The 19,509-nt window shown below is 39.9% G+C and overlaps 2 protein-coding genes across 4 annotated transcripts in view; both read left to right on the top strand.

The window, feature by feature from the left end:
• LOC131434611 (pyruvate carboxylase, mitochondrial) overlaps positions 1-1,786 on the top strand; it is a 39,292-nt gene extending 37,506 nt beyond the window's left edge. For all 3 annotated transcript variants that reach the window (XM_058601497.1, XM_058601495.1, XM_058601496.1), the window contains 3 exons: positions 79-1,108; positions 1,166-1,241; positions 1,305-1,786. In XM_058601497.1, the coding sequence (XP_058457480.1) occupies positions 79-1,108; positions 1,166-1,241; positions 1,305-1,477 (1,279 nt within the window). In that variant the 3' untranslated portion in view covers positions 1,478-1,786. The remainder of the gene's footprint in view (positions 1-78; positions 1,109-1,165; positions 1,242-1,304) is intronic.
• A 4,561-nt stretch (positions 1,787-6,347) lies between these two features.
• On the top strand, positions 6,348-10,965 carry LOC131433967 (uncharacterized). The gene is made up of 2 exons (XM_058600587.1): positions 6,348-9,114; positions 10,178-10,965. Exons 1-2 carry the CDS (start codon positions 6,348-6,350, stop codon positions 10,963-10,965), a joined length of 3,555 nt encoding a protein of 1,184 aa, XP_058456570.1.
• Positions 10,966-19,509: the final 8,544 nt, after the last annotated feature.

The raw sequence follows: 19,509 nt of genomic DNA, 5'->3' as shown, positions 1-19,509 counted from the left end.
AGTATGCAGTTTACTTGTTTACCACATATATGTAAAAGTTCAGTTGATCCATTTACACAATACTACTTTTTTCTGTAGATTGCTCATATCAGCTATCCGTGACAAACATCCTGATGTTCCAATTCATATACACACACACGACACATCGGGAGCTGGTGTGGCATCCATGATTGCCTGTGCTAAAGCCGGTGCTGATATTGTAGATGTGGCCGTTGATTCCATGTCTGGAATGACTTCACAACCTAGTATGGGTGCCATAGTAGCTTCGTTACAAGGCACTCCTCTCGATACCGGTTTGAATTTACCAGATATCAGTGAATATTCAGCCTACTGGGAACAAACTAGAACTTTGTATGCTCCATTCGAATGCACAACAACAATGAAGTCTGGAAATGCCGACGTTTACATGAACGAAATACCTGGTGGCCAATACACCAATCTGCAGTTCCAGGCGTATTCTTTAGGTTTAGGAGACTTTTTCGAAGATGTCAAAAAAGCATACCGAGAAGCAAACTTGTTACTTGGTGACATAATAAAAGTCACTCCATCATCTAAAGTAGTTGGTGATTTGGCACAATTTATGGTGCAAAACCATTTGACAGCTGAGCAAGTCAGGGAGCGCGCTGAAGAGCTTTCATTCCCAAAATCAGTCATTGAATTTTTACAAGGTGCTATCGGAACACCACATGGTGGTTTTCCTGAACCATTCCGTTCCCGTGTACTCAAGGATATGCCACGCATTGAGGGTCGACCAGGCTCCTTCTTACCTCCACTAGATTTCGTAAAGCTTAAAAAAGAACTGCAAGAATCTCACGAGGACGTGTCCGATCATGATGTCATGTCGGCTGCTTTATATCCTCAGGTTACCAATGACTACCTCACATTCAGAGATGCATACGGCCCAGTTGACAAATTGGACACTCGAGTATTTCTCACTGGCCCAAAAGTAGGTGAAGAATTCGAGGTTACGATCGAAAAGGGTAAAACACTTGGATTCAAGACCTTAGCCATGGCCGAAGATCTGACAGCAAATGGTGAACGAGAAGTTTTCTTTGAATTAAATGGTCAACTTAGGTCAGTGCGAGTCCGAGACAAGGAAGCAGTGAAGGTAAATGAGTGTTTTTATTGTTCTGGTCATATCATTCAACGCTATTAAACTCCACAGGAATTGCATATTCATCCAAAGGCTAGCAAAGGCAATAAGGACCAAGTGGGTGCCCCAATGCCCGGTTCAGTAATCGGTAAGTGATTTCAAGCTTTCTTATTTTGATTTTAGAGCAAAACTAAATGTTTACAATTTACAGAAATCAAAGTAAAAGTCGGTGACCACGTTGAGAAGGGTCAACCATTGGTTGTGCTATCCGCCATGAAAATGGAAATGGTCGTTCAATCGCCACGTGCTGGTGTGGTCAAGACACTAGATATCACTGCAGGAATGAAACTAGAAGGAGAGGACCTAATCCTGACCTTGGAATAGCATGGATAATAAACGGCGCTACTATTACTAAACAAGTCGAAATAAGTTAGGAAAAAGACGTTCTGAAATTCTTTTTCGCATGAATGGCGTTCGTATTTATAGAACATTTGTGAGGGTTAAGTAGGAGATAAGTGGGAATAGTCGTAAATGCGTTGAAACGTAAGATGCATGTAAAATTTTCTGTTATACTGTATCTCGTTAAAATTTTATCTTAAGTAAGTTTTGTTACATTTTTAACATTTTATAAATTTTCACAATCATTATTGGATTATGGAAAAAATACATACGAAAAATACTCAGCCGCTACAATTTATTTTCTAATGAATTTCTATAGTCTTGCAAATCCTGCCAACGGTTCTATGAGATGTAATCTTAACCAGGGATTTCCAAACATTAACAGATCGGTTGAAAAGTTCGTATCGTTTCTATGAGAGGGCGCCACTAGAATTAAATCCATACCATTTTCAGTTAGTACCAACTTTCAAAAGATACGTGTATAAATTTGACAGCTGTCTGATTATTAGTTTGTGAGATATTTCATTTTGAGTGAAGCTACTTTTGTTATTGTGAGAAAAATTGGAAAAAAAGGAAATTCATGTGTTGATGAAACACTTCTTTTTGATGAAAAAATGTGCCGCCGATACCAAAAAATGGCTTGATGAGTGTTATCCAGACTCTACACCGGGCGAAGCAACAATTCGTAAGTGGTTTGCAAAATTTCGTACTGGTCATATGAGCACCGAAGACGATGAACGCAGTGGAACACCAAAAGAGGCTGTTACCGATGAAAACGTGAAAAAAATCCACAAAATGATTTTCAATGACCGTAAAGTAAAGTTGATCGAGATAGCTGACACCCTAAAGATATCAAAGGAACGTGTTGGACATATTATTCACGAATATTTGGATATGAGAAAGCTTTGTGCAAAATGGGTGCCGCGTGAACTCACAATCGATCAAAAACAACAACGAAAAACCACGCTGAAATTGAACGAATTGGGCTTCGAATTGCTCCCTCATCCACCGTATTCTCCAGATTTGGCCCCCAGTGACTTTTTCCTGTTCTCAGACCTCAAGAGAATGCTCGCTGGTAAAAAATTTAGAAGCAATGAAGAGGTAATCGCTGAAACTGAGGCCTATTTTGAGGCAAAGGACAAATCGTACTACAAAAATGGTATCGAAAAGTTGGAAGATCGCTATGATCGCTGTATCGCCTCTGATGGCAATTATGTTGAATAATAAAAACGAATTTTGGGCAAAAAAATGTGTTTTTCTATTAAACGATACGAACTTTTCAGCCGAACTGTTAGGCGCGGCAACATGGGGGGGGGGGGCAAAGCACTTTTTGTTCCTCCAAAAGATTTAATGGAGTGTCCATGCCCTCCTAATATTTTGGCAACTGGAATATATGTTTGAAAATTTGCTACGAATATCGTATGTTATAACACTTTTTTCTGTTATCCCCGTAGTCTACAATCGTTCCCTAATAATAATTTTTTGTGCCCCCAATATTATAAGGAACCTGCCGCCCCTGACAAACATGATTTCCTCTTTACAACATTGTATCCATTAGCTACTCTTCAATTAATAAACTGTCTTAATGTTGAATTTGATATTACCGCTCCGGTTTCAAAACAAGTTATAATGACATAAAAACTTTAAAATAGGCTTGTTTTCGTTTGTTGAACTTTACAAACAAATTAACAAAATAATTAATTTATGTTGCGCTTCTAATGCGTAGATGAATGGAGGAGTTGTGAGAAAATGGGGGTACCCAGTATCTTCATTTCTTATGTGAGGATAGGGAAGACTGGGACAAAAAGGTTAATATCAAGCTTTTTTTTTTGGTGTCAAATTATCATCCACAGATAGAAATAATGAAATTTACACGACACGTAAATCAATAGTGCTATGAAATAGATTCAGTTAGAGAAAGTTTCATTGAAACCATAATCGATTTTGCACTAAATTAAAATGTAATGATTTTTCAATGAACAAGACTGTAGATTTAATTCAACACTTTGTTCTACACAGATAAAAATATTTTGTGAGTTTACATCTATTTTCGTGTACATATTTGGAGCAAGTAATTAAACATAAAATTGATTTATAATTCTGTACGTTTCAATACAATTTGATCGCAGAACTCTGTTCATTGAAAATTCAATCCAATCCAATTTGGCTTTGCATTGATGATTGCTTTCAATCAAACTTCCAATACAACCCGTGTCTATACTTTCTGTGTACTCTAAAAATATATTGGATATAGCTCAAATAAATATGTACAAGTTAGAAGCTGCCTCAATGATAAAAAATTGTCTACGGGGTATTCACCCTCATTCTTGTTTACGTTCGTATCGACCATACGACGAACGGGTACTTTCGAACGAATACGAATAAGCCATTCTTGTTGTCACTCGAATGAATTCGAACGCGACTCGTTTGCCACAAAACATTCAAATATCAGTAAACTTCTTCAAATAAATGCTAAGCCTTGATGAAATCAGTCCTATTCTTGTGATTAACCATATGCGAAACACTAGAATGTATGCCAGTTTAGCTTCAAACGATACGTGTATTCGAGCATCATTCGTACGAACGAAAAATCCCAATGCCGTGGTTTCGATTCGTCAGTTTTATGTTGCGAATTAATCGTTCGAACACATTGAAAAAAGTTTAACCGATTTCCAACAAATTTATTTTCGAATCTAAAGGTGATTTGTAATCAAATCATAAATTTGTGGATTGATTAAAATCTGAAATTGAACGAATTGGGCTTCGAATTGCTCCCTCATCCACCGTATTCTCCAGTTTTGGCCCCCAGTGACTTTTTCCTGTTCTCAGACCTCAAGAGAATGCTCGCTGGTAAAAAATTTAGAAGCAATGAAGAGATAATCGCTGAAATTGAGGCCGATTTTGAGGCAAAGGACAAATCGGACTACAAAAATTGTTTACGTTTAGTGTACAGAGGGAAACGAAAACTGTTATACGCGTAGCAATCCTCTTAAACCAGTATAGGTAGGATGAATTCGGAATAAGCCGCTATGCGCAAGATTCAAGAAGTGTACATCGCAAGGTAGAATAATTGCCTAATACACTGTACCGTTTTCGTACCTACATGATCGGTTATGTTGTAGCGATTTAGTTTCAATTTTGCCTTCGTTGCGGTCGGTCACCAAATACGACATTAGTTAAATTGTAAAGTAGTAGTCGAAGTCTAGTTAAGTGAAATAAATAAGTAACGATATAGCAGCAAATATAGAATAATAATTAGTAATAAACAGTGTTTGGAGTGAAGTGGAGTGTTTTACTTACCAGTATCGCTGCCGTGATTCTTACTGGGAACTGTTTATGCTGGTACCTGCAAGAAAAAATTGGCCAAAACGGAATTGGAAGAAAAACAACTATCAGCTGTTCGAGGAGTGGAATTTTGTCTGGAACACTATTCCGGAAGGGACACAACATTGGTGCCGTGACCAGGATCAGTGTTTCAGAACCGACGCGGCGTCAGTTGGAACCATTTTGAAGGTATTGTAAAGAATCGTCGCCATTGCAAGTAGTTCAACAATTCGAAACGCTTCGTCGCCATCACTGCTAATTTGTCTATGCTGCTGGGGCAGCCATTACACCAAACTTGGAGGAGAAAGAAAGCAAAATTTGGATTCAAGGCCTATTTGACAGGCTGATACGGTGAGTACCTGTCCAAATATTACACTTTCGCTTTCTTTTCTACCGGATCTTTCGTTTTTGGGATTTATTTCACTTAATTCAACGGAATATTGGTGATCAACATAATTCGGAGGAAGAAGGCATACGGGACGGATTCGTTCACTTTCGTTGAATGAGGAGTTTTCAGATGAACTGACGGACGGATAGTACGGACGTTATCAAAGGATTTCTGCGTCAAGTGGTGAACCTGCTAATATTGTACAAGGCAATTTTAGACAGGTACCAGGTGAGTACCTGTCCAAATATCTACGAGTAGGTGAAAGGTGCTTCTCTTGTGTGCATTTTTCAGACGGTTCGTTTCGTGCGATTTTGATTCGGTGCTGAGTAAATTTGGAGGAAATTCGTTAGCGAGTTTAGCTTCCCTGAGGAAATTTATTATACAAGGCCTGATTGACAGGCTCACAAGGTGAGTACCTGTCCATTCTCTATAAATTTCCAAAGGAAGGTGCTTTGCTTGGTATTGGTTTTTAGTTAGACCCCGCTCGCATTGGTTGATATGGGGAAGAAACTGACGATGAAGATCCACAAATGAGATGGCATCATCGACTTTCTTCAACGCACGGAGAAGTTCCTGAGAAGCGGAGATGAATTAGATGAGGACCAAATCAAGTTCCGGCTGGAGAAATTGGAACTAAAATGGGACGAATTCGACGAGGTGCAGTCGGAAATCGAAGGCTGCGAGGAATACGAGAGCAATGCGGATGCTCATCGTGAAATAAGGGCCGACTTTGAGGAAAAATACTTTGAGGTAAGGGCAGGGTTGGTAAAAAAGCTACCACAACGATCCGGACAGGTTGCGATGCAAAATATACAACAAAACGAGTCGTTTGATTCGACTGGCGTGCATTCGTACGTTAGATTACCGCAAATAAATTTACCTGAATTCGATGGCAATTATGAAAAATGGCTTCCATTTCATGATACGTTCAGAGCCCTGATTGATTCGTCTCCACAATTAAGAAATATTCAAAAATTTCATTATTTGCGGGCTTCTCTTAAGGGTGATGCACTTAGACTGGTTGATTCTTTTCCGATGAGCGATGCGAACTACAGGGTTGCTTGGGATGGCTTGGTTTCACGATTCTCTAACCGTTATCTGCTCAAAAAGCGTCACTTGAATGCGTTGTTCGAGTATCCGAGAATGAAGAAGGCATCGGCGGCTGGAATACACGATTTGATTGACTGTTTCGAGCGAAATACGCAGATTTTGGACCAACTTGGAGAAACAACGAGTGGCTGGGGAGCAATGTTGACGCATTTGATGGTTTCGAAACTCAGTGAAACGATTCAGGTACAGTGGGAGGAGCACGTTTCACAGAAGGATGAGCCAAGTTTTAAGATGCTGGTTACTTTCTTGAAAACGCAGACTCGGATTTTGGATGCAGTATTTGTGGATCAGCGAATCTTTAGTACAAGCGTGACATCTTCGGCTGTTGGTAGCAAATCCCATCCAACGAAACTTTCGGTCAACTCGGCGACAGAAACTAGCGGTCCAAATTGCATAGCATGCAGCGAGCAACATTTTCTTTCACGTTGTCCTTCATTCAACAAGCTGCCGGTTGATAAGCGACTACAGTTGACCAATTCCAAAAGGCTTTGCAGTAATTGTTTGGGACGAAATCATCTGGCGCGTGATTGTCCTTCTAAGTATCGGTGTAGGACTTGTTCAAAGAAGCATCACACGCTTCTTCACCCTGGATTTCCTGGATCTGGTTCTACTGCAACGTCGACCTCGAGTCAAGACGATAATTCAGCTTCTCCGTCAACTTCTGGTGTTACTCCGAACTCTGGTGGAATGGTTTCTAGTTCGGTTGCGACAATTTCTTCTAATATGGCGATGGGAGGCTCGAAGTCACACGTCTTCTTGTTGACAGCGGTTTTGGAAGTGAAGGATTATTGTGGTAGGATACATCATGCGAGAGCTTTGTTGGATTCTGGATCGCAGGCAAACTTGATGTCTGAGCGGCTTTGTCAATTATTGAAGTTACCAAGACGAAACAAAAAGGTTGAGATTGTGGGTATAGGACAAGCTAGACGGCAGACAGCTTACGAAGTTTCAACAAATATTGCATCACGAATTCGGGATTTCTCAATATTAATGGATTTTTTGGTTTTGGGGCAGGTTACGGATAATCAGCCATCTACATCGCTTCCATTAGAAACTTGGAAACCACCGCAAGACATGGTTTTGGCGGATCCCGGATTCTACGCTTCCGGTCCTATAGATCTAGTATTGGGTTCTCAATTCTTTTACGATTTTCATCTGCTTCACGGTGGCCGGCTTCAGATTCGAAAAATCAACGACGATTTACCTGTATTCGTAAACACGGTATTTGGTTGGGTAGCTGCTGGCGAAGCGAATCTTGGCGGAAATTTCGGGAGAGTCAGCTGCAATTTGGCTCTCGCCGATCCTTTGGATAAAGCCATCGAGAAATTCTGGACTATCGAAGAGCTTTCAGAAAAACCACAACGGTCTCAGGAGGAGAAAGATTGCGAAGCGCACTTTCAGCATACGATCACACGAGACGATACGGGGCGGTATATGGCAAGATATCCAAAGCGAGCTGGTTTTTACGAGATGATTGGTGATTCGAAGGAGACGGCTCGGCGAAGATTTCTGCAAATCGAAAGACGGCTTGGAAAGGACGCCAATCTACGCAAACACTACAACGCTTTCATGCAGGAATACATCGATTTAGGGCACATGAAAGCAGTGGGAATGGTGGACGAGATTCCGAAGACAGAAAAAACGGTTTGCTATCTCCCTCATCATCCTGTGTTTAAGGAATCCAGCTCGACAACGAAAGTGCGAGTAGTCTTTGATGGATCAGCCAAGACTTCGAGCAATTATTCGTTAAACGAGATACTTCTTACCGGACCGGTAATTCAGGATGATCTTTTCGATTTAATGCTTCGTTTCCGTAAGAACGCTGTGGCGTTAGTTTCAGACGTAGAGAAGATGCATCGACAGATTCGTATACACCAGGAAGATACTCCTCTACAGCGAATCTTATGGCGTTTTGATCCAAGAGATCCGGTTCAAATCTACGAGCTCCAAACGGTCACGTACGGTTTAGCCCCATCATCTTTCCTCGCCACTAGAGTTCTGCAGCAGCTGTCGATGGACTATCAAGCCAAATACAGCAAGGGTTCGTTGGCAGTATCAGAGGACTTTTACATGGACGATCTTCTCTCCGGTGCTGATACTGTTGAAAACGCACGGAAACTGCGTGATGAAGTCCAAGCACTATTATCAGAAGGCGGGTTTCAGCTACGCAAATGGAGTTCAAATCGAAGTGAGTTACTGCAGGATCTACCATCTGAAGTATTGGGCGTAGCAGATACATTACGTTTTGAGCCGGAGCAGAAAATAAAGACACTAGGAGTAGTATGGGACCCACAGCTGGATCAGCTTTGTATCGAAGTACAGCCGATAGAAGCTGATACGCAGTGGACGAAACGGAAAATTTTCTCGGCGATAGCAAAGCTCTACGATCCGTTGGGATTCGTGTCACCTGTTGTAGCGTGGGCAAAAATGCGACTGCAACATCTTTGGTTAGCTTCTATTGGCTGGGATGATCCAGTGCTGCCGGAAATTGAGTCAAAATGGACGGAATTCTACTCGCAGCTTCCCTTACTACAAAGCTTCAGGGTTACACGGTTCATATGGTTGCCTGATACGTCAACAGTCCAGTTTCACGTCTTCTGTGACGCGTCAGAAGTTGGATACGGTGCATGCATTTACGCTCGGTCGATCAGCTTGGAAGGTCATGTGAAAGTGGAATTAATCGCATCGAAATCGCGCGTAGCGCCACTGAAACGAATTTCGCTACCTCGGTTGGAACTATGTTCCGCATTGCTCGCTGCTAAGCTGTATTCAAAAATCTCCGCAGCACTAAGAATGGAGGGTAAACCATGTTGGTTTTGGTCAGATTCAATGGTGACGCTGCATTGGATACGCGCGCCACCCAATACTTGGCAAACATTCATTGGTAACCGCACTTCTGAGATTCAGTTACTTACCCACGGTCATAACTGGCATGACATGACAGGGATCCGATAACCCTGCGGATCAAATCTCACGCGGTGCATTACCCAAGGACTTTATCAACAGCATGAACTGGCTACATGGTCCGGCATGGCTTCTAGACGATGAGCATTGGCCCTACAACGCTACATTGGATACCCCATCCGAAGAATTATTGGAGCGGAGAAAAACGGTAGCAGTAGCACAAAACGTTTGTCAACCGGATTCCTTATTTGAGCGATACTCATCCTTTCTGCGTCTAGTTCGTGTTACCGCATACATACTACGCTTTGTGAACCGTTGCCGATCAAAAAACAATCGCACTACGGAATCGTTTCTCAGTACGAATGAATTAAACGAAGCCAAGCAAGGGCTAGCGAAAGGTGTACAGCACAAGGAATTTGCACAGGAACTGAAGGATTTGAAACAAGGAAAACCCGTATCACGTCAGTCATCGTTAAAACTACTACGTCCGTTTCTCGATGAAAAGGGAATAATTCGCCTTTGGGGTCGAATATAACAATCCGACGGAAGCTACCAAACCAAGCATCCCATAGCCTTACCAAGCAAACACCCATTATCTCGTCTCATCGCAGTGCATTTTCATACCCAGAGTTTTCATTCTGGTCCTCGTATGACGTTATCCGCTATACGTCAAGAGTTTTGGCCTGTAAGAGGAAGAGAATTGGTAAATTTCGTTTGCCGCAACTGTCATAACTGCTTCCGTTACAACCCTGTTCGTATAGCCCAACCTCAAGGTAGATTACCAAAAGCCAGAATAGTTCCAAGTCGCCCATTTACTATAACTGGTGTGGATTATTGTGGACCAGTTTATCTTAAACCCACCCACCGGCGCGCCGCCTCACGAAAAGCATTCATCGCTGTCTTTGTATGCTTCGTCACAAAAGCGGTGCATCTCGAACTTGTGTGTGATCTGTCTACAGATGCCTTCCTAGCAGCATTACGTCGTTTTATCGCCCGTCGAGGAATGCCCGCTGAAGTTCACTCGGATAACGGCACGAACTTCCAAGGGGCAAAGAACAAAATCACCGAACTGTACAGTATTCTCAACAGCAAGCGTAACCAAGAGATTATTGCTAACGAATGCACCAATCGTGGAATAATTTGGCGTTTCATACCTCCAAAAGCACCGAACTTCGGAGGGCTGTGGGAAGCAGCCGTAAAAACAGCAAAAAGTTCACTCATTAAAACGATCGGAAACACTAAATTAAGTTTCGAAGATTTCACAACTATTCTTACACAAATTGAGGCAAATATGAATACCCGTCCGCTCACCCCACTTTCCGAAGACCCCACTGAACTGGATGTCTTAACTCCGGGCCATTTTCTCACCGGAACATCGCTCAGGTGTTTACCAGATCCCGATTATTCCAACGTACCTACCAACCGTCTACGCCATTATCAACTATTGCAAAGTTTAATCCAACATCACTGGACACGATGGCGGAAGGAGTATCTCACGGAACTAAATAATCAACGCAAATCAACCACATCTCCCGTTGACATCGGCGTTGGACAAATCGTGTTACTACTGGACGAAAACAAACCATCTAATTTGTGGCCACTCGCCAAGGTCGAAAAAATTTCACCAGGTGATGATGACGTCGTTCGTGTTGTCACCATCCGAACCAAAAGTGGAGTGTACACACGTCCAGCATCAAAAGTATGTCCCTTACTGTTCAACCGAGAGATCAGCACCATCACAGTATGAACCAGAGCAACAACCATAACTAAAACGAGCAAACAATTAATATGTTTTTTATATATATAATGTATTTCTCAAAATAATTGAACCAATCGATTGTAAATCTGGATATCTTGTTAATATGATGTCTTTGGTTGTAGCGATTTAGTTTCAATTTTGCCTTCGTTGCGGTCGGTCACCAAATACGACATTAGTTAAATTGTAAAGTAGTAGTCGAAGTCTAGTTAAGTGAAATAAATAAGTAACGATATAGCAGCAAATATAGAATAATAATTAGTAATAAACAGTGTTTGGAGTGAAGTGGAGTGTTTTACTTACCAGTATCGCTGCCGTGATTCTTACTGGGAACTGTTTATGCTGGTACCTGCAAGAAAAAATTGGCCAAAACGGAATTGGAAGAAAAACAACTATCAGCTGTTCGAGGAGTGGAATTTTGTCTGGAACACTATTTCGGAAGGGACACAACAAAAATGGTATCGAAAAGTTGGAAGATCGCTATAATCGCTGTATCGCCTCTGATGGCAATTATGTTGAATAATAAAAACGAATTTTGGGCAAAAAAATGTGTGTTTCTATTAAGCGATACGAACTTTTCAGCCGAACTGTTATTTTCAATGCTTTTTTTAATTTGCACGAAGTTCAATTTCGAATTTTATTAACTGACTCTAAAAAAAATGATCTTGAGTACGGTAATCATTTATTATGTAGCATTATCAATCTCCAGTATCGGAACCAAAGACCAAAATACCAAACCTAAGTCTCTAGCTGAAGAACTCAAAGAGAAGGAAATTCAAACATGCGACAGTGGCTGGCGCTTCATTGGAAGTAATAAAATCTGGAAACGAGACTGGAGTGAGTATGACAAGAAACAGCGTACTCGACGGCTGCAAGAAAAACAAGCTGAAAAAGCAAACCTCAGACGAAAACATCGGAAGCGGAAACAACAAAATAATCCAAATTACAGTATACGCAGTAAAAACAACAACTACACCAACAACAGCAAACACGACAACAACAACAACAACAACAACAGCAACAACAACAACAGCAGCAGCAACAACAACAACAACGACAATAATGTGCACTACAACAGCAACTTGAACACTAAAAGTAACAATACCTGCCACAACAATAACAATAATATGTCATTACAATATACCTTACCCTTGGACAAAGACCTACTAGCAGCTGCACGGGCTGCACCATCCACTAACTATGTGAACACATCTTCAATATCACAGAACATAAATACATCTACAGTATCACAGGACATGAGTACAGACAGCCAATTCGAAATTGATCCAATGCGTCCTCCAATTGTACGTCTTACTTCACAATCTGCAAATGGCGACGAACGCTTCTTGAAAGCAAGACTTCGTGACCCGAAAATAATGCACGTCGTCCGTCTGTATTTGTCATACATGAAAAATCAACAATCTACAGTATGCATCGAGGGTATGACACCAACTAGTATAAAAATGTTATTAGCATCAGAAGGCCTTCCAACAACACCTGACCACCCTCTACGAATCTTCATCGAAGTGCATCAGGAATATGGAATGAAACCTAAGGAAGCGCAGGCCGACCTGAACTCTTATGGGAAATTTTTGACAAGTGAACACATCCGCCGACTCCAACTAATCCGGGAAGCCGAACACAATTTTACAAGGCCGAATTTTCGGAAATAACGACGCCCTCTGACGAAGGAATAGAAACAGGAATTAGTAATGTAAGTATTTCAGAATTCTCAAAAACTTCTTCGCTTCATAGACAAAATGTGAGTGAAATTTTGGTCTATTGCCAAAATTTCAACCGCATGAAAAGCCCGGCCAAAATGAAAGAAATTCATCAAAATTTAATAACCTCCTCTTTCGACGTAATCCTTGGAACTGAAAGCAGCTGGGATGAAAGTGTTAGAAGCGAAGAAGTATTTGGAAATAATTTTAACGTATTCCGGCACGACCGAAATTTATCTCTCTGTCAGAAAAAATCTGGGTTGGAGTCCTCATAGCCATAAACTCTTGCTTTACTTCTGAAGAAATTATTACTCCTAAATATAAAGAATTTGAGCATGTATGGGCAAAAGTCTCAATATTGGGAGAAGAACATATTTACTGCTCTGTCTACTTCCCACCAGAAAATGCGAACAAATTCTCTTTTGAATTATTCTTTCAATCTTTAGACACAATTATTTCGAATATGGAACCCGAAGTAAAGCTACATATTTTTGGCGACTTCAATCAACGTAATGCGGACTTCATTTCTGACATTGAAAATGAATCAATCTTACTCCCAGTCGTTGGAGAAAACGAAACATTGCACTACTTTTTCGACAAAATTTCTAATTTTGGCCTACATCAAGTAAACTCCGTAAAAAATCAACAAAATGCATATTTAGACCTTCTTTTCACAAATTGCACAGAAGACTTTTGTGTGAATGCATCAAACCTGCCATTATGGAAAAATGAAGCATTTCACACCGCAATTGAATATTCATTATTTACACACAATGCATCCCTTCCCTACGACTTGGAATATGAGGAAGTGCCGGAATACAATAAAATTGACTTTGAAGAAGTCAAGTGTAGACTAAGTATAATAAATTGGCGGAACATACTGAGTACAGAAGGAAATGTCGACGTCGAAGTAAACAAATTCTATCACATTATAAACAAAATATTATCCGAAACTTTGCCCATGAAAAGAAGAAGAAAAAATCATAACAGCAAATTACCTGTATGGTTCAATTCACAACTAAAACATTTGAAAAATAGGAAACAAAAAGCACACAAAACTTACAAAAAAGAAAAAAGTGACGCTCATCTTCAAAATTACTTAAATCTATGCAATCAACTCAAAATAGCCATTAACACAACACACGAAGAATACAACCGCAAAATTGAAAACGAAATAAAGACTTGCCCTAAGAACTTTTTTAACTACACAAAAACTAAACTAAAAAGCAACAATTTTCCTTCTCAAATGCACCTCGACGAACATGTAGGGAAAAATAGTACAGAAATCTGCAATCAATTTGCAAATTTTTTCCAAGAAGTATATACATCTTATTCAGAAACTGACCGTGACCGTGAATACTTCTCTTTCATACCTGCATTTTCTAGCTCCATCTCTGTAAACTATCTATCAGAACATGACATTTCGACAGCACTGAAAAACTTAGACGCCTCAAAAGGGCCTGGACCTGACAGTATACCACCAATATTTTTAAAAAATCTTGCTGAAGAACTTACACTACCACTACAACTACTTTTTAACTTATCACTTAATAAATGTACTTTTCCTAAAGCATGGAAATCTTCCTTTCTTGTACCAATATTTAAATCTGGTGCAAAATCTAACATTCGGAACTACCGTGGAATAGCCATTATCTCATGCATTCCAAAATTATTTGAAAAAATTGTAAACGAAAAACTTTTTCATCAACTTAAAAATGTAATAGCAAACAAACAACATGGCTTTTTTAAAGGCCGCTCAACTACAACAAATCTTTTAGAATTTATGACATTCACTCTGAATGCAATGGACGCCGGCAACTACGTAGAAACTCTTTACACTGACTTTAGCAAAGCCTTCGACCGTATTGACATACCTTTACTTCTACACAAACTACAAAAATATGGCATAAAACATACTCTTCTTGAATGGCTCAAATCATACTTAACGAATCGTGTACAGGTAGTCCGCTTCCAAAACATTCTGTCTGAACCAATTAATGTAACATCTGGCGTACCTCAGGGTTCTCACTTAGGGCCTCTCCTTTTCATTTTACATATAAACGACATTTCCTTCATACTCAAAAATCTGAAAGTGCTTATATATGCAGACGACATGAAACTCTTCATGGAAATAAAAAATATCAACGACGCTGTAATATTCCAGAACGAAATCAATCTATTCTACATTTGGTGCTGCAAAAGTCTACTCCAACTTAATGTAAAAAAATGTAACTCAATAACTTTCAGTAGGAAAAATGAAACTATACCCACATACATACATCTAGGAAATCAACTTGTAGAAAAATGTAAAATTGTAAGAGATTTAGGCGTAATCTTAGACTCCAAGCTCACTTTTGTGGAACACTACAATACCATAATCAATAAAGCAAATAGCATGCTGGGCTTTATTAAACGCTTCAGTCATAACTTTCAGGACCCAAACACAATAAAATTATTATACACTACATATGTCAGACCTATTTTGGAATATTGCAGCCTAGTATGGAATCCATATAATATTATTCACGAAGAACGCATCGAATCTATTCAAAAACAATTTCTTTTATATGCACTTCGTAAATTAAACTGGACAGCATTTCCTCTACCATCATATGAAGCACGCTGCATGCTCATCAATATACAAACACTTAAAGAACGCCGCGACCTTGCAATGCTTTATTTTATCAGCGACATTATTTCTCAACGCATTCAATCACCTTCTTTATTATCGCAACTAAATTTTTATACACCTAGCCGTCAATTACGAACCAGGAAATTATTTTTAGAAAGAAACACTAGAACAAATTATGCAAAATACAGTCCAGTCAATCGAATAATGCGCCATTACAATCAATACTGCGAACATCTTGACCTTACTATGTCAAAAAATCAAATCAAATCTCAGCTTTGTCGTAGAAATAATGCGTAGTATGTAAGTGAACATTGTAAACAATTTATATGTAGTCTACATTTGCTTGACGAAAAAAAAAAAAAAAAAAAAAAATTGTCACCTCTTTGATGCTTGGAATCTTCCTGAAAAATAACCTGGAATCTTACTAAAAAAATAATGCCGATCCTTCTTTTGCATAGGAATCGCGTCCGTACACATTCGAGTGAAAACAAGAATGGCTTGTTCCCATTCGTTCGAAAGTATGTGTTCGTCGTATTAGGCTCTCTGTCAGCTCACTTACAACCACAAATGCAAATGAGATTGGTTTGTTTTCATCAGGAAACGCATGCATTAAACACGATTTAGACGGTCAATCAACTTTGGCCGACGTCCAGATTAATTTATTAATTTTTTTAAGCCGAATATTGCTCACGTATCCGACGATAAAATGTTCCGTGAACTTGACGTAGTGGCCTTTCATATGAATTGGTTACAATTAATGTTGTTGTTCCGTAATCGTTCCATGCAGGTAATAGTCGCTTGATGCTGCGTGTGAATCGCTTTTACATATTGTTTTGTTTTCATCAGGAAACGTGTTGGCCACCCATTTATTAGTAGGGCCGCCATTCATTTTTCACCGGGCATAGAAACCTCAATAGTCGATACGGACGTAAGCAAGCATGACGATACAAAATCAGCGAAAAAACAAATCAAATAACAAATGATATTAAAAATTTTTCATCACAACTTAAGTATGTACCACACTTCCGGTTGAATCGCATGTTGATTAAGAGTGTTTTCCTGTTGTTACTTGCTATTTGAATTAAAGTCGCCTTTTCCAACTTTCATTTTTCTATACCAGTTCCACAAAGATTTATATTACATACAGTTAATCAGTATTAGCGTATTAGTTTCAAATTTGCACAATCCAATGATATAACCTTTACTAATGGAGGATCCTACTAAAAATGATTCACTCGGAGATCCGGGTGGAAGTAGAACATCTGATATTCATGAACATTGTTCTAATGATGCTGCTCCGTGCCGTCTAATCGTTGAAGTTATAGATGATAACAACGGCGCTGATCGATGGCATGGATTTTTTGAATCTTCACCAGTCGAACCAAAAGAAAAATCATCTCGGACGGGTACTCGATCTAGTGTTTTGTTCCTGTGACCGCTCATTGTTTGTTGACGAGTGTGTAGCTTCGCTCCTATCCGTTGACCCGCACCATCCACCTTTAGTAATTTCGTTGCCCATTGAAGACAATAATTCACGACACGCAGCAAGTTCGGGAGACACACATTTACGGTTAAATTATAGAAAAATTGACTTCTCAGCTCTGATGGAATATTTGCAGAATTATAGTTGGACAACTCTGCGCGAAACGGATAATGTTGATGAGATGGCATCGTCGTTTTGTAGTACTATCTCCCGTTGGCTCAGTACAAATTTACCATTTGTTAAACGACCTATTTCTCCCCCGTGGGCCACATCACGTTTACATGATTTAAAGCGAAAGCGCAATGCTTGGCAGCGCAGACACCGTCGTTGGCGGAGCTTAGAAACAAAACAAAATTTCAAAAACTCGAGTGATGAGTACCGCAAATTGAATGCCGGTTTATATAGAGCTTACGTCATGCGAGTTCAAACGGATCTACGTAGGAACCCCAGGAATTTTTGGAACTTTGTGAATTCGAAGCGAAAATGTTCAATCATTCCTCAGAACGTTTGTTTTGACGGTGTGACGTCTGCATCAACATCAGACTCATGTGAGTTGTTTGCTAAATTCTTCGCTTCCGTGTTTACTGATAAAGTGGCCTCCAACATCGAAGCTGAAGTCGCCGCATCATATGTTCCTAAAAACTTGGTGGATTTGCGTACATTTATAATCACTCCCGAAATGATCAGTGCTGCAGCAAAGAAACTGAAGAGTTCGTACTCGGCTGGACCTGATGGAATTCCTTCTGTCGTTTATACTCGCTGTGCAACTGCTCTGCTCGAACCATTATGTTACGTGTTCAACAAATCGTTCGAGCATGGTATATTTCCAACGATATGGAAGCAGTCGTTCATGTTTCCAGTCTACAAAAACGGTGATCGAAAGGATGTGAGAAATTATCGTGGTATTACGAGCCTATCTGCTGCCTCCAAGCTATTCGAAATAGTTGTCAGCTCTGTTGTTCTTTCTCGTACAAAAAGTTATATATCAACCGATCAGCATGGATTTATGCCAGGACGATCCGTTAGTACAAATTTGCTCGATTTTACCTCGACCTGCTTTTCGCGTATGGAGGAAAGGGTACAAATTGATGCATTATACACCGATCTAAAAGCGGCTTTTGATCGTATAGACCACCGAATTCTATTATGTAAACTGATGCGACTTGGTGCATCACACAAGTTCGTTGAATGGTTGAGTTCCTATTTGTGTGGTAGAGTCCTACGCGTACAATTGGGAACCTCAGTTTCATCTCCGTTTACGAATAAATCAGGAGTTCCGCAGGGCAGTAATATGGGTCCCCTTTTGTTTGCACTATTTTTCAACGATGCCGCTTTGCTGCTTGGTTATGGATGCAAGCTGATCTACGCTGACGATTTGAAGCTGTACTTAGTAATTCGTAATTATGAGGACTGCGTCCATCTTCAAGAACTGCTAGATGAATTTGTCGCATGGTGTCGACGAAACCATCTTGTGATCAGCATTGCCAAATGTCAAGTAATTACATTTCACCGAATACTTCGTCCATTAATCTTCGACTACAAAATTGATGGACAAACACTTACAAGAGTTGACCGTGTTAATGACCTTGGTGTTGTATTGGATGCAAAACTCACATTTAATCAGCATCGTTCTGCTTTAATATCTAAGGCAACGAAACAACTCGGATTCGTAGCTAAAATCAGCAGACTGTTCCTTAGTGCGACCATTGCTGGAAAATGCCAGTTTGGTATGGAGTCCATATCAACTCGTTTGGAACTTGCGGATTGAGCGTGTTCAGAAAAGATTTATTCGACTTGCGCTAAGAAACCTTCCCTGGCGAAATCCCTTGGATCTGCCACCGTACCCTGATCGATGTCGCCTGTTAGGTCTTGACACTCTGGAACGACGAAGGAAGATTCAACAAGCTGCGTTTGTGGCGAAGATTATCAACGGCGAAATCGACTCTTCAAAAATCCTGTCTCTCATCGACTTCCGGGTTTCACAACGAACTCTACGATCAACAGGTTTGCTACAACAAAGATTCCATCGGACATCGTTTGGAGCCAACGAACCTATTGCAGCGTGTGTTCGAACTTTCTCCCTAGTTGAAAATTTATTCGATTTTGGTGAATCATCGCATAACTTTGTTCAGAAAGTGTCGCAATCCTCGATTTTATAACTTAACTTTATATTCATTAAGACTTTTATTGTCAGATGGAACAAGCAAACAAATGGAGATCTCCGAATTGGGGAAAATTCTTATTATTGGGAAAACTTCTTATTAAGACGATGGGTTATAATGATGCAGTCTATAATATGAGACCTCTTGGGCGTAAGAAGTTGTTGGTTTTTGTGAAATCCTTCAGCACAGCAAACAATTTACAAAGAGATAGAACCTTCAAAGATCATAATTACAAATTCTACATCCATAGGAATTTTGTATTGGTTATTGGAGTGGTAACAGGAGTACCAATTGATATGACCGCGGAAGAAATCAAACAGAACATGACTTGTGATATTCCTATTCTTAATGTTTACAGATTGAATCGTTTTGCAGATGGACAGAAGATTCCTAGCAATTACCTTCCGTTCAAATATACCGTCTGAAGTAAAACTATATAGCTGCATTAAAAAGGTTCGCCCATACGTTAACAATACGGATTTTTCCATAAGTTAAATGTCTAAAATCTTTTATTTCCTTATTTCTTATTATTCTTAT

The sequence above is a fragment of the Malaya genurostris genome, chromosome 3 (genome assembly GCF_030247185.1).
Source record: "Malaya genurostris strain Urasoe2022 chromosome 3, Malgen_1.1, whole genome shotgun sequence".
NCBI lineage: Eukaryota > Metazoa > Arthropoda > Insecta > Diptera > Culicidae > Malaya > Malaya genurostris.
The sequence above is the reverse complement of the archived record's forward strand: the minus strand, read 5'-3'. Positions and strand labels throughout refer to the sequence as shown.

Bases quoted from the DNA above. Each gene is read 5' to 3' on its own strand.
- LOC131433967 (XM_058600587.1), top strand. From the start codon at position 6,348: ATGAAGAAGGCATCGGCGGCTGGAATACACGATTTGATTGACTGTTTC. The intron at 9,115-10,177 runs GTAAACCATGTT...ATCTGTCTACAG, and splicing joins CGCAGCACTAAGAATGGAGG to ATGCCTTCCTAGCAGCATTA.